At 38.1% G+C, this 14354-nt stretch overlaps 1 protein-coding gene across 1 annotated transcript; it reads right to left on the reverse strand.

The window, feature by feature from the left end:
* Positions 1-10115: 10115 nt before the first annotated feature.
* On the reverse strand, positions 10116-14112 carry LOC133630434 (E3 SUMO-protein ligase ZBED1-like). The gene is made up of 2 exons (XM_062022021.1): positions 11318-14112; positions 10116-11134 (listed from the first exon to the last, which is right to left on the reverse strand). Exons 1-2 carry the CDS (start codon positions 12065-12067, stop codon positions 10700-10702), a joined length of 1185 nt encoding a protein of 394 aa, XP_061878005.1. The 5' UTR covers positions 12068-14112; the 3' UTR covers positions 10116-10699.
* Positions 14113-14354: the final 242 nt, after the last annotated feature.

The raw sequence follows: 14354 nt of genomic DNA on the forward strand, positions 1-14354 counted from the left end.
GGCCGCAGCTGTGCTACCCCACCAGCACAGCCGTTGGTACCATCCCCCCCTCCGACAGCGGATGCCAGTCGCTTCCAGTAGACTGGGGAACAGACACTGAGGGTGGAAAGAGGGTGTCCAGGCGGCGAGAAAATTCTTCCTTGCCCATATCACTACTAAACATCCCTTTCCACGTCAGGTTGACAGGACAAGACAAATCCTCATCCAAGCCCACATTTCATATTTTGTTTGTACACAGCTAGCCAGACAGCGTATGTACTGTAGTTGTGATAACACGCATGGCGTGCTATCATGATCAATATTAAAATGTGACTCACTCAATGGACAGTTGTTCGTCTGGTCCAGCTGACTGGGGACATTTTTTTCCGGATTATTTTAGGGTAAGCACTCCATTTATGTCGAAATAGCTTGTCTCCAAGTGCCATATTTATAGTGTCAGAATCTCTTTCAACCCCTCTCCCGGCTTCCGTCTTCTCCAACGTCTCACTCTTCCTTCGTGCTCGCTTCCAATAAGCAGCAGTACATTTAGCTACAAAAATATTAGGTTGTGAATCCTCATTTATCCAAAAATAGTCGTCTTTGTTGTCTCTTAACAAGTCTGCCATGATTAGAAAACACAGAAGTAGGAACACACTTTGTTGCCAAAAGTCAGACATGCGCTGCTATGGAAACAGGAATCAGTGCGTGGAGAAAAAAAAATCAGTCCCAGAAATGATTAAAATTATCAAAATACAGTAAATATAGAACATATTACACATTGTTATGAACGTGTCTGTTACTAGTATTATATAAAAACTTGCAGTGTGTATATTAAACGTTGATGGAGGGTTTTTAAGTTGCTTAAGAGGGCTTTGGAGGCTACAACAGTGACTCCCGTTAGCCACATCTTTCAAGCGTTTTTATGACCTTTAAAATCATTTAAAAATTGTTTTGAAGAAGACGCGTTTTTGTCTCTCATAAAGATTTTGAACGATAGGCAAAATTCCCAAAAAAGTGCAGTTCCCCTTAAGGTAGCCATAATTGCCATGTGGTCCTCAATAATAATAAAAAAAGAGCTTGACACCTCTGGTCTCCACTATTTAGTGGACATTTGTATTGGTTTATATATTCTGTCAGTTGTACATTTTGGTCAAACTTTTTAGACTTTTGTCTGGGCAATAAATACCATCGTATAGTCAATTCATTACTATAGTAACTACTGCAAAATGTACTGTAACAAAAAAACTCAACTTACTGATTTTGTGGTGCTGGTCCACATCACCACAGTTACCTAAAAGTAAAGGCGACATTTGCATCTCAATAATAATAATAACAGCAAACTTTCAAAGTCTCAGGCAAAAAGTCACAGAATTCACCAAACATTTTTGAGAAAAAATACCCTGAATAGACAAACAAAAACTTGGAGTTCAAATCTTGTGAGGAAAACCACATTAAAAAATGTTTTTTTCTTTTCTTACTGTGCTAATGCTGTTCTTATTCGTCCTAGCAATACCAATAGAAAACCAGCAGATGGCAATAATCAAAGGCTTTTTACTGGATTTGAGTTTAATCATGCAGTGCTTAACTTTTCTTTGAACTTATACATATTTAAAAAATATTTTAAATAGGGATGCGGTTTTCGTGAAAAAGTAAGTGATCGCCAATTGCCGATTGTCTTTTAATGCCGATCACAAACACTGATCCCTTCTGGCCGACACTTTATTTAGACAAGCGACGAGCAGCTAATTATATGTCTCCATACACAGTGAGGAGCCACTAACTCTCGGATTTAATTACAGAAAAGCTAAACGAAAGCTATCATTGACAACTAAACATATTCAGTGATAAATTGCAAATCTGCTTTGGGCAAGATGATGATGATGCTGGAATTATTATTTGCTGCAGTTTCATTGAGATTTATAAAGACGACAGCCTAAAGAAAACATGCAAATTTCAACAGTCATTAATGATATGGGGCTGCATGCCAGGTAATGACACCGGGAAGATGGCTGTCATTACATCTTCAATAAATAAAGGATGCACGAAAGTAAGGTTAACCCAAAATGTTACAGCAAAAAGTAAGCATCTGATAACAGGAAATCAACAAGTAGTCAACAATGTAACATATATATATATAGATATATATATATATTTATTTATATATATATATGTGTATGTGTATGTATGTATATGTACAGTTAATACATACTGTATGATCAGTGTTGTATCGGCCCATCTCACACATCGGTATCGGAATCGGCAGCTTAAAACCTTGATTGGAACATCCCTAATTTAAAATAAGAGGTATTACTATTAGAACTGGCAAATTATAAACACTTTTAATCGGATCAATTTGTTTACTAGTAGATTAATCACAATTAATCACCATTTGCAACTGATCCCTGGTGGTATAATCCAGTGTTTTTCAACCACTGTGCCGCGGCACACTAGTGTGCCGTCAGATATTGTCTGGTGTGCCGTTGGAAATTATGCAACTTCACCTAATTGGTCCAAAAAATATTTTTTGCAAATCAATAATTATAATCTGCAAATAATGTGTCGTTACTTAGTGTCTGTGCTGTGTAAAACTTGGCAGGGTAAACACGTAATACTCCATGTCAGTAGGTGGCAGCAGGTAGTTAATTGATTTGTAAAAGTCGGAATGTGTCGGGTGAGACGAGGATGGTTTGTTGTGATCCCAATATGCAGACTACAGGGGGAGGCATCTTGAAGGTAAAAAGGTATGTAATGCTTAAACCAAAAATGAACAAAAGGGAAAGGAAAAGGCAATGGCTATGCAAAACAAAAGTAAAACTGAACTGGCTACAAAGTAAACAGAAACAGAATGCTGGACGACAGCAAAAACTTACAGCGTCCACAAAGTACATCCGTACATGACATGACAAGCAACAACGTCCACACAAAGAAGCATAGCAACAACTTAAATAGCCTTGCTTGCTAACACAAAGCAGGTGCGGAGAATAGCGCTGAAAGGAAGACATGAAACTGCTACAGGAAAACACCAACAAAACAGGAAGGGCCACCAAAATAACAGCGCAAGACAAGAACTAAAGCACAGCAAATCACCAACAAACTCAAAATAAGGCACGACGACCTGGTGGAGTTTCATTTTTTTTTACGTTTTCTGCTGGTGGTGTGCCTCCATATTTTTAAATGAAAAAAATGTGCCTTGCCTCAAAAAAGGTTTCAAAACACTTGTGTAATCGTTCACATTTTTCCTTTTAAGGCAGAAGGTATGGGTTCGATTGTGTGATGAAGTCAATTCCGGCATAAAAGTAAGCCAAAAACTGTTTTTTAAATCGCTATGGCAACCCCTGACAGAGCATTTTTCACGGCCCTAAACTTGGAAGTCAACAAGCATCACCAAACAGAATCTCTTAGAGGTTCAACTGCATACTTTTATCTATTTACACATTAAAAAAGGCATTCTAGAGCAGTGGTCCCCAACCACCGGGCCACGGCCCGATACCGGTCCGTGGATCGATTGGTTCCGGGCCGCACAAGAATTTAAAAAATAAATAATAATAATAATTTTTTTTTTTTTTTATTAAATCAACATAAAAAACACAAGATACACTTACAATTAGTGCACCAACCCAAAAAACCTCCCTCCCCCCTCCACACTCATTCACACTCATTCGCACAAAAGGGTTGTTTCCTTCTGTTATTAATATTTCTGGTTCCTACATTATATATCAATATAGATCAATACAGTCTGCAGGGATACAGTCCGTAAGCACACATGATTGTATTTTTTTATGACAAAAAAAATATTTCAAAATATAGATACCATGTTCCTGTCATCTTTAACAGACAAAAAATACGATTGATAACGTTCATGGTAATACTATTTCGATTTGATCATTTTGAATGTATATGTATTATTATATTTTGTACTTGTTCTATTACTAATCGATCATTGTTTAGTTTTTAGGAATTATAGGAGTGGTTCTCAATAGGTGGTCTGCGGACCAAGTCCGTTCTGATCTGATGTATTTGATGTATAAATGTGTAAATACCAGTGCACTCACACACATATTCTACACCAAAAATTCATAAATTTATTATTATTTTTATTTTTTTGACGCCTTACAGCGCCCCAGCCAGTATGTTAGCAAAACGCACAGATTGCACATAATTCCAAGTTTTCCAGGTAATTCTTCCCTTTTTGATGGCTTTCTGCTCCCCCAGTTTTCATCCGATTGGAACCCTTTACGTTCTTCAGCTCAGCCAGTACACCGTAGTAACTATGTGTTTTCTTCCCCAAAACTCCCAGTTTACCCATTTTGTTAGGACACATTTCCCTTTTGAAAATGAATAGGCCAAATGTCAAACTTGCACAATTCCCACATCTCTCCCCTGATTCAAACCGTTCCACCATTCACACACTCCACTCACCCTGGACGTTCAAGCCAGCATGTATGGCGATTCCAAAACTTCCCGGATTAATCGGAATTACAAGGAATTTCTCCCCATTGAAAATGAATGGGCAAAATACAAACTTTTACTTTTGTCAAGGGATTCAAACCGTTACTAGGGCTGTGAATCTTTGGGTGTCCCACGAATCGATTCAAAATCGATTTTTTTTTTCAATTCAAATTGATTCTCGATTCAAAAAACGAAAAAAATAAATAAATTAAAAAATTTAAAAAAATTCCCGATTCAAAACGATTCTCTATTTATTCCAGAGGTGGGACCAAGTCTTTGCTTTGCAAGTCACAAGTAAGTCTCAAGTCTTTGCCCTCAAGTCCCGAGTCAAGACAGGCAAGTCCCGAGTCAAGTCCAAAGTCAAGACTGGAAAGTCTCAAGTCAAGTCCCAAGTCCTGCATTTTGAGTTTCGAGTCCTTTCAAGTCCTTTTAACCACAGACTAATATATTTACACAGACTTGTACGCTTTTAAAACGCTGTATTTATTTATTAAAACAAGTGCATTTGAAATTGCAGGGAAAAAAATAGTGGTGACATTGCACTTCATAATAGCACTATTAACCAGTTATTTTAAACATTTAACTAGGGATGATACTCGAAACCGGTTTTCCCGGTTGTTCGATAAGAAAAGAACCGCGTATCCCTTTTTGATAACCGGTACCCGTTATCGAGACCACTATAGTAAAGAAAAAGAGTTGGTTCTTTATTCGAATCCCTGGAATCCCGTCCCGACCAGAAATGCTCCGTGAGAAATCACAATAAATTACGTCACATAGCTCAGTCATTAGGCGCAGATAGGGAAAGCAGGGGCCGGAAAAAGCGCTCCAAGGTGTAATAAAGTTCAAAACAAAAGGTATAATCCAATGAATAACTTTACTGAGAGATTTGAGCAGGGTACAAACACATGACCAACACTTTTACGACCAACCGGAAACATAGCAACCAGGCTAGCAACGCACCTCCTTTACGGCAGCTGTCGCAACGTTCTTATAGCAACCGCAGCACATACATATATGACATCTCCCTTTTTTAACTTTTGCTTTTCTTTCCTTGTAAACAAAACAAAATCACACTGTATATGTGTTGTCTGTCTAATTATAAATAATGCAGACGAGGCGTGTTGGCTGAGTTCTTGACGTCTTAGCTGCCGAGTGAGACGACATGCAACACTTTTTGGGGCTACCGCGCATGCTCGTCACTCCCGTTGCATGCTGGGTAGTGTAGTTGTTATATTCCTAGCTCATAAAATCAAATCTTTCCCCCTATAAAGAAATAATGTTAACTCAATAAAGTGTATTTCTTTTTTTAGCTTTAACTTTTCATTTTTTAGCATTGTAACCACATTTGCAAACAACTTTTCTCCTCATAGAATTTTCTTTCAATAAAGAAATAAAGTGCAAAAATGTCAAAGCATCATAAACAGTTATGTCAAATAGCAGCAGAAGTGCACTTTGTGGAGAGCTGTATTATTTTCAGTTTTGTGCCCAAGGGACTGATTTTATTTAACACTATATTATTATTTATACACCTATAGTGATCACAGAGACAGGTTGTTTTTGTGTTACTGTATATATTTGTTTTCTCTGAAAAATCCCACTTAATATACTTTAGGTAACAACAGTCAATATTTATTAATTTATTAGATTTTATTTTTTTCTTATATAATAAAAGTGAGCTTTTGTTAAACCAAATATTGTGTGTTTTTTTCCATATACAACAACCTATCTGGACTCGATAAGAGAATCGATAAGGAATCGGTTCGATAAGAGGATTCGATAATAGGCTCGAACTCGATAATTTCTTATCAAACATCATCCCTACATTTAACTAATTCCTTTACAGAATAAACCCATTTGAAAAAACAAGTGCAACTGTACTTATTTGTACAAAAGTGTTAAAGGCCTACTGAAACCCACTACTACAAACCACACAGTCTGATAGTTTATATATCAATGATGAAATCTTAACATTGCAACACATGCCGATACGGCCGGGTTAACTTATAAAGTGCAATTTTAAATTTCCTGCTAAAGTTCCGGTTGGAAACGTCTATGTATGATGACGTATGCGCGTGACGTCACGACGGCAACGGAAGTATTCGTACCCAATGTGTCACCATACAAACTGCTCTGTTTTCATCGAACAATTCCACAGTATTCTGGACTTGTTGGTGAATCTTTTGCAATTTGTTTAATGGACAATGGAGACTGCAAATAAGAAAGTTGTAGGTGCGATCGGTGTATTAGCAGCGGACTACAGCAACACAATCAGGAGGTTGTGTTGTGTTTGAGCTGGATACAAGACGCACTACCGTGAGTACAGCTTTGGCTTCCAAACATTTGATCGCTTGCCCGTACGTGCGTGTCGCTATGTGCATGTCACGTACGTAACTTTGGGGAAATATATGTTTCTTGCCGACTCCGATGGCGGCCGGGGTGTCGTCGAAAGCTACAACGCCCGCTGCCGCCGCCGCTCTGTAGTTAGCTTCAATTGTTAAGCTTCGCCAAGCTGGAAATTATTAACCGTGTATTTACATGTTCATGGTTTAATAGTATTGTTGATCTTCTGTCTATCCTTCCAGTCAGGGTTTTTTAAAAATGTTGTTTCTATCTGCATTTGAGCCCGATGCTATCACGTTAGGTCCGTAGCTAAAGTGCGTCAACGATGTATTGTCGTGGAGATAAAAGTCACTGTGAATGTCCATTTCGCGTTCTCGACTCTCATTTTCAAGAGGATATAGTATCCGAGGTGGTTTAAAATACAAATCCGTGATCCACAATAGAAAAAGGAGAGTGTGTGGAATCCAATGAGACCTTGTACCTAAGTTACGGTCAGAGCGAAAAAAGATACACCCTGCACTGCCTCTCTAGTCCTTCACTCTAACGTTCCTCATCCACAAATCTTTCATCCTCGCTCAAATTAATGGGGTAATCGTCGCTTTCTCGGTCCGAATCTCTCTCGCTCCATTGTAAACAACGGGGAATTGTGAGGAATCCTTCCTCCTGTGATGTCACGCTACTTCCGGTATAGGCAAGGCTTTTTTTATCAGCGACCAAAAGTTGCGAACTTTATCGTCGTTGTTCTATACTAAATCCTTTCAGCAAAAATATGGCAATATCGCGAAATGATCAAGTATGACACATAGAATGGATCTGCTATCCCCGTTTAAATTAAAAAAAAATCATTTCAGTAGGCCTTTAACATTGTATTTCCATGGCATATTGCATTGTAACTAGTCCCACAGCAGTTTCTATCCTGTTCTTACCTTATCTCATTGATCTCATCTCATACTGTATGTGTGTTTATGTGTGCGTACACATGAAAAACATAACAAATACATGAACAAAACAATGAACAGAGTTGTACTTTTTAGATGTCAGGGCCATATGCAATATGTACACATATTTTTAATATAGTATACATTTTAACTGACCTTTATTTTACTATGTTTGTCTTTTTGTAGGTGGCTAAAATATGCGGTGCTGCTGACCGCCGTCTAACGTTACGTTACTGTGTGTGATACATTGACTAACGTAACGTTAAGTGTAGGTACCTCATGCAACCCTGCTTAAAAAAATCACTTGAGAAAAAGTATGAATAAGGTAGCGAACTGCAGTGGACGCAACATATTGCCGTGTTGGCAATGACGTTATAACCATAGACATCTTATAACTAGACGTATCATTGGCAATTTGGCCGCCATCTTGAAGTGGTGATGAGGAGCCGGCGAACAGCCTAAACTGACAGTTGACAGGTAGAAAACAAAGATGCCGGGCTGGTGTTCAGCGTTTTCCTACTCAAATGAGCGGACTGTTGAAAATAGGAATCGGGGGATTACTTTTCACAAGTAAGATTTAACATTAACGTACTATTGTTTGTATTTTATGAAAATAATATTACCACAGAGTTGAGAAGGAGCAAAGATCTTCAAAATTTGTATGTGAAAATCCCAAATAAATCTTCTAGGGGAAGATGACCCCCCTACAGGGGTTTGGTTTACAAACTTTCAGCCCCACCTAAAACAAAATTCACCAGCCGCCACTGATTATGAAGCATTCTCATTTTAGGCAAAATATAAGACAATACTTTCTTAACAGTATAATTGTAACCAGGAATAAGTCTTCAAGTAACAATATTCAAATACTAACATTGTTGGGTAAGACAGAATTTGGTTTTATTCTGAATCCAGTGAAACAGATTGGTGGTTTTAGCTGATATAAAGACTTTCAGGTGTTTATTTATGTTTAAGTATTTGGCAGACGCTTTTATCCAAAGCGACATACATAAAAAATACATACATAAAAATCACTGTAAACATTATCATTTAAGGGAAGAATGTAATACAAACTATCAATACAAAGTGTCAAGACAGAATAAACTCTCTGCTGCTGCAGCAACAGAGTTACAGTCTATAGGTCCCTAAAATTTATAGATATCTAATGTATTCATACATTGTTTATGTAGGATATATGCATGTATATATAACCTAATCATATTGTTTCTTCAATTTAAAAATAGCTGACCGTTTTTTCCCCCTTCTCTGGGATTATATTCCCAGTTTTGATCTCGGACATCTGGTCACTTATAGCGTATAAGAATATTATATTACTGTTAAGCAAACTATGAATAATAAAACACGCCAAAACATGTGTCCTTTATCATAGCTACACGTATGACAAAAAAACGTGTAAATCAGTGGTATTCAGTGAGGTAAGATGAATTAAATGCGCTGACAGTTCATTGCTCCTGCCAAATGAATTGCACTGAGTGGAGCGTATCACCACTCCAAGATGGCAGCCCCGCGTCTCGTCTGCGCCAGTAGGCAGTAGCGCTCGATGCTGCGTACACTTATAAGATGTCTATGGTTATAACGTTAGCAGTGAGTTTGCAGCCTCACTGATTTAATTACACAGCAAATAAAAGTCACGTTACTTAGCCAATAAACGTTATCTTACATTCAACACTTACCCTTCTTTGCGCAACTTCAAATGTCGAACGAAGTTGGAAGTTGTTGCGTCTCCGTCTGTAATATTCGAACAGCGTGATTTGCATACGGCAATTCGTTTTTTGTTGACCAAGTCGTAGTTTTTATACCCGAACGAAACCAACTTTGGCATAATTGTTTCTCACTGGCGCGTTGTTTGACAACTCTTGTTCATTGGTTGTCCTGCAATTGGATTGGATGAATGCTGTGTGATGAAAACAACGTAGATCTAATTTGATTGGCTGTTGTACTGAGAGCACACACGCTGACAAGCAGCACACACGCTGATAGACAGACAGACACGTACAAAATGAAAGATACGGAGCGCTCCCAAATAACTTTTTAAGCTTTGGGTTTTGGGGAAAGTAGCAAGTCATGTCAAGTCAAAAGGCTCAAGTCCAAGTGAAGTCACAAGTCATTGATGTTAAAGTCTAAGTCGAGTTGCAAGTCTCTTTACATTTTGTCAAGTCGAGTCTAAAGTCCTCAAATTCATGACTCGAGTCCAAGTCATGTGACTCGAGTCCACACCTCTGATTTATTCAATACGTAGGATTTCAGCAGGATCTACCCCAGTCTGCTGACATGCAAGCAGAGTAGTAGATTTTTGTAAAAAGCTTTTATAATTGTAAAGGACAATGTTTTATCAACTGATTGCAATAATGTAAACACACAAATGTAAATCCAAGACAATATGTTGTCTGATTTATTCATGCTTGCACACATTTTAACTAGAACAAAACGTGTTAACATCTGACTGAATATGACACTCAGTTACTACTCACTCAGTTGCCAGAACAATCAAATACAGTAATACAACTCCTGTGACTGTAACATCAATAGAATACAATTGGTAGGCTAGGCTAGCTGCCAGTCTGTGCCAGAACTTGCCAAACATTACCATAAATTATACAAAAATACTGTAACTGTTCATTATGAACTAGTTCTTTGTGTAAAACAACAAAATAAATGATTCATAAATCAAATGAACTTAGGCTAGCTGCCTTTATATTTTTGAGAACATGCCACTTACACAAATAAAATTACACAAATACTAGTTAGTTATGTCTCTATTTTTCTTAACAAAACACAAAAGCAGTAATAAAAGGTCTGTAACATAAATAAAATTGGTAGGCTTAGGCTAGCTGCCTTTATATTTCTGAGAACTTCTGAGAACCAAAAATAAAATTAAACAAATACTGTTATTTCTCTTTTTTTCTTAACAACAAATCACAAAAGTGCTTGACACAACTTTGTCAGTGTAGGATAGAAGGATTATTATCCATCATTCAGCAATCACTAATCTGTAGGTTCTTTTGCAGGAAAATAAACTGATCAACATGTTGTGGAGATAGACAGCTCCGCTGCGCTGTCACTACATCTCCAGCAGTGGAGAATACTCTCTCTGCCGCAACACTTGTACCTGGGATACATAGAAACTGTTTAGCTAATTTGGCTAGTAGAGGACAATCTCTCTCTTTGAACTTCCACCAGTCAAGGGGGTCTTCTGTGAGAGAGAGTGCAGGTTCTGCTAAATACTTCTTCAGCTCCTCCTCAGCTCTGGTACTGGCTGATTTGGGAGCAACTCTGACCTCAGTGAATGTCTTCCCCAGCAGATTCACCATTGCGACAGATGTTGTTCTTCTTTTTGGGGCAGGGCCTTCTTCTTGGCCTGACTCTGGCTCCACAGGACTGCTGTCAGCCTCTCCTGGCCTCACCTGGTCCTGCAGGAAAAATATGTTTTATTTTTGTAAACAAATGTCCATAAGAAGATTATAGGTAGGTAATAATAGGCAGGCATGACATCACATTATACAGTGTAGTTTCAACAGATATAGAACACATAGTACACACAGGTGTGTTTTAAAAATGTGTAATAATATATAGTAGGTTTATTTTAATTTTACCTCGAGCGCTGCAGATTCTGTTATCAGTCTGGCATGGATGTTGTCCAGCTGCTCATCTCCAGCAAGGAAAGGCAGTGCTTTAAACCTGGGGTCGAGTGCAGAGGCAATGTGGAGAAGGTTTTGAGTCTTCTCACTGCTGTATCTTGTTGCTAGGTCGTCATGTACCGCCCGTTTGATGTCTCGGACAAGTGGGGGGTCAGCCAAGTCCCCCTCTGTGTCATGAAGAAGCTGGGCATTCAATGGAGCTATGACTGACAGTGTGGGTGACGAATCCTCTGACATGATCTTGGTGGCATCTTTCAATGGCCTGAGTGTCATAGCTATGTCTTCAGCATACTTGATTTCTGCATCACTTAGCGTGGAGGTGTCAGCAGTATTATTTTTTCGCACCCCAGGAAAGACGAGAGCGGCACATATAGCAGGCAGCTGCTCCAGAAACCGTTCAACCATATCGTGTGCGCTGTTCCACCTGGTTGTAACGTCGGTTATCAACTTGTGATCCGTGATCCCTTTCTCAGTCTGACTCGCTTTCAGGGCCTCACGCGCAATGGCGCTCCTGTGGAAGTATCCGGTGATTCGCCTGATCCTCCCTACAGCACCCGTGACACAGTACCAAGCTTCAGAGCCTTCTGGGCTGTGAGGTTGAGCGTTTTGATCATGAACCTGAAGCCTTCTCTCTCCACAGTGCTGTATGGTCGCAGGTCTTTTGCAATGAAACAAGCGATGGATCTGGTTATCTTCTTTACCCATTCAGAACTGGGTGGTAATTTTGTAAACTGGCGAAGTGTGTGTTGATCAGCTGCCAGTGGTAGTGGAGGATCCTTTTCCTCTGATAATTCTGGGTGGTGTCTGTCCAAGTGAGCGCGGGGATTTGAAGTATTCCCAAAATACTTAACTTTAGTGTTGCAAAGTCTGCAAATTGCATGAGTCATGTTTGCCCTTTTTTATTCTTGCCACGGTAAAATCCAAAGTGTCTCCAAACGTTTGCTTTCAAAGGCCGCGGAGGCGGTTGTATTTCTTTAGGCTGCTCTGTGTCTTTTTCTTTTACCTGCATTTTAGCGGCAACACAACAACACTACACTGTACACTCCCCTTAGTACTAGCTAGCCACCAGGTAGCCACGCTGCTTATTGCGCAATATCTACGGTAGCCCAGAAGGCACATACACATTGCCGGGAGCGGGGGAAGAAAATAGATTTTTGAAAAATGAGAATCGATACTGAATCATACAGCGTGAGAATGCCGATTTTAATTCGAATCGATTTTTTTCCCACACCCCTAGCTGACATGCAAGCAGAGTAGTAGATTTTTGTAAAAAGCTTGTATAATTGTAAAGGACAATGTTTTGTCAACCGATTGCCATAATGTAAATTTGTTTTAACTATTAAATGAACCAAAAATATGACTTATTTTATCTTTGTGAAAATATTGGACACAGTGTGTTGTCAAGCTTATGAGATGCGATGCAAGTGTAAGCCACTGTGACACTATTGTTCTTTTATTTTTATTTTTATAAATGTCTAATGATAATGTCAATGAGGAATTTTTAATCACTGCTATGTTGAAGTTGTAACTAATATTGATACTGTTGTTGATAATATTCATTTTTGTTTCACTACTTTTGGTTTGTTCTGTCGTGTTTGTGTGTCCTCTCAATTGCTCTGTTTATTGCAGTTCTGAGTGTTGCTGGGTCGGGTTTGGTTTTGGAATTGGATTGCATTGTTATGGTATTGCAGTGTATTGTTTTGTTGGATTGATTAATTAAAAACAAAAAATAAAAAAAATAAAAAATGTCTTTAATAAATAATACAAATAAATAAAAATAGATTTTTTTAAAATGAGAATCAATTCTGAATCGCACAACGTGAGAATCGCGATTCGAATTCGAATCGATTTTTTCCCACACCCCTATGTTCTACCATCCACGCACTCCACTCAACCTGGACGTTCAAGCATTTGAGTTCCACCATCTGTAGCCTGCCCATACGGCTAGCGGAATTGCACAGACTCTAGTTAATTGTGGTATACAGTAGGGAAGGGAGTTCCCTACTCTAGGGAGTAAGGTTGTGTGAGCTTACGGTCAGATTTAATCATTTTGCAATGCAGTCCATTTAAAATGATAGAAAGCACCACTCTACATAGCAACTGACGCTTTGGTGGTCAAAGTTGGAATTGCCCCAAAACACTATTAGATATTCAACACTCTACTAACGTCTGGCGGCCAAAGTGGATAGTGCATCCCCCCAATTTGTCACGTTTCATGTGTCAGGTAAGCCGCGACGAATAGGGCCATATATGTACGGTAGATGTAATTTAAAAAAAACATTAAACTGAACTCAATGATGATAGAAATCAGTCGTAGTTTTCTATCAGGTGAGTGCCACACTCATCTTTCAAATGTTCCATTGCCCCATGTCCCGTATTGACACAGATTACACAAGGATGTCCTTTTTTTGTCAGACCCTATGCTTTTTAATAAACACACATTTGAAAACCTCATTACTAAAATACGCCATTTTTCCAACATCAATCGGCAATGACCTCACCTGTTGTACGTCTATATTCTTTTGAGGTGGCGTCAAGTCCACAGGATCCACCTTTGTCTTCTTGCGAGGTCGCCTTTTGGGTCTGGGCCGACTCTCAAAAATGTTTATTACTTTATTACCAATAAGTCTCATTAAATGATTAAAATTATCTTAAAATGTATACATTTGGATATTACTCATACTGTTTTTATTTATGTACAATTCAATTCATGAATAGCTTTGAATACACATATATATATATGTATATATATGTATATATATATATATATATATATATATATATATATATATATATATATGTATATATATATATATATATATATATATATATATATATATATATGTATATATATATATATATATATATATATATATATATATATATAGTGGGGCAAAAAAGTATTTAGTCAGCCACCCATTGACAATCAATGGGTGGCTGACTAAATACTTTTTTGCCCCACTGTATATATATATATATATATATATATATA

This window comes from Entelurus aequoreus, linkage group LG15, assembly GCF_033978785.1.
Source record: "Entelurus aequoreus isolate RoL-2023_Sb linkage group LG15, RoL_Eaeq_v1.1, whole genome shotgun sequence".
Lineage (NCBI taxonomy): Eukaryota > Metazoa > Chordata > Actinopteri > Syngnathiformes > Syngnathidae > Entelurus > Entelurus aequoreus.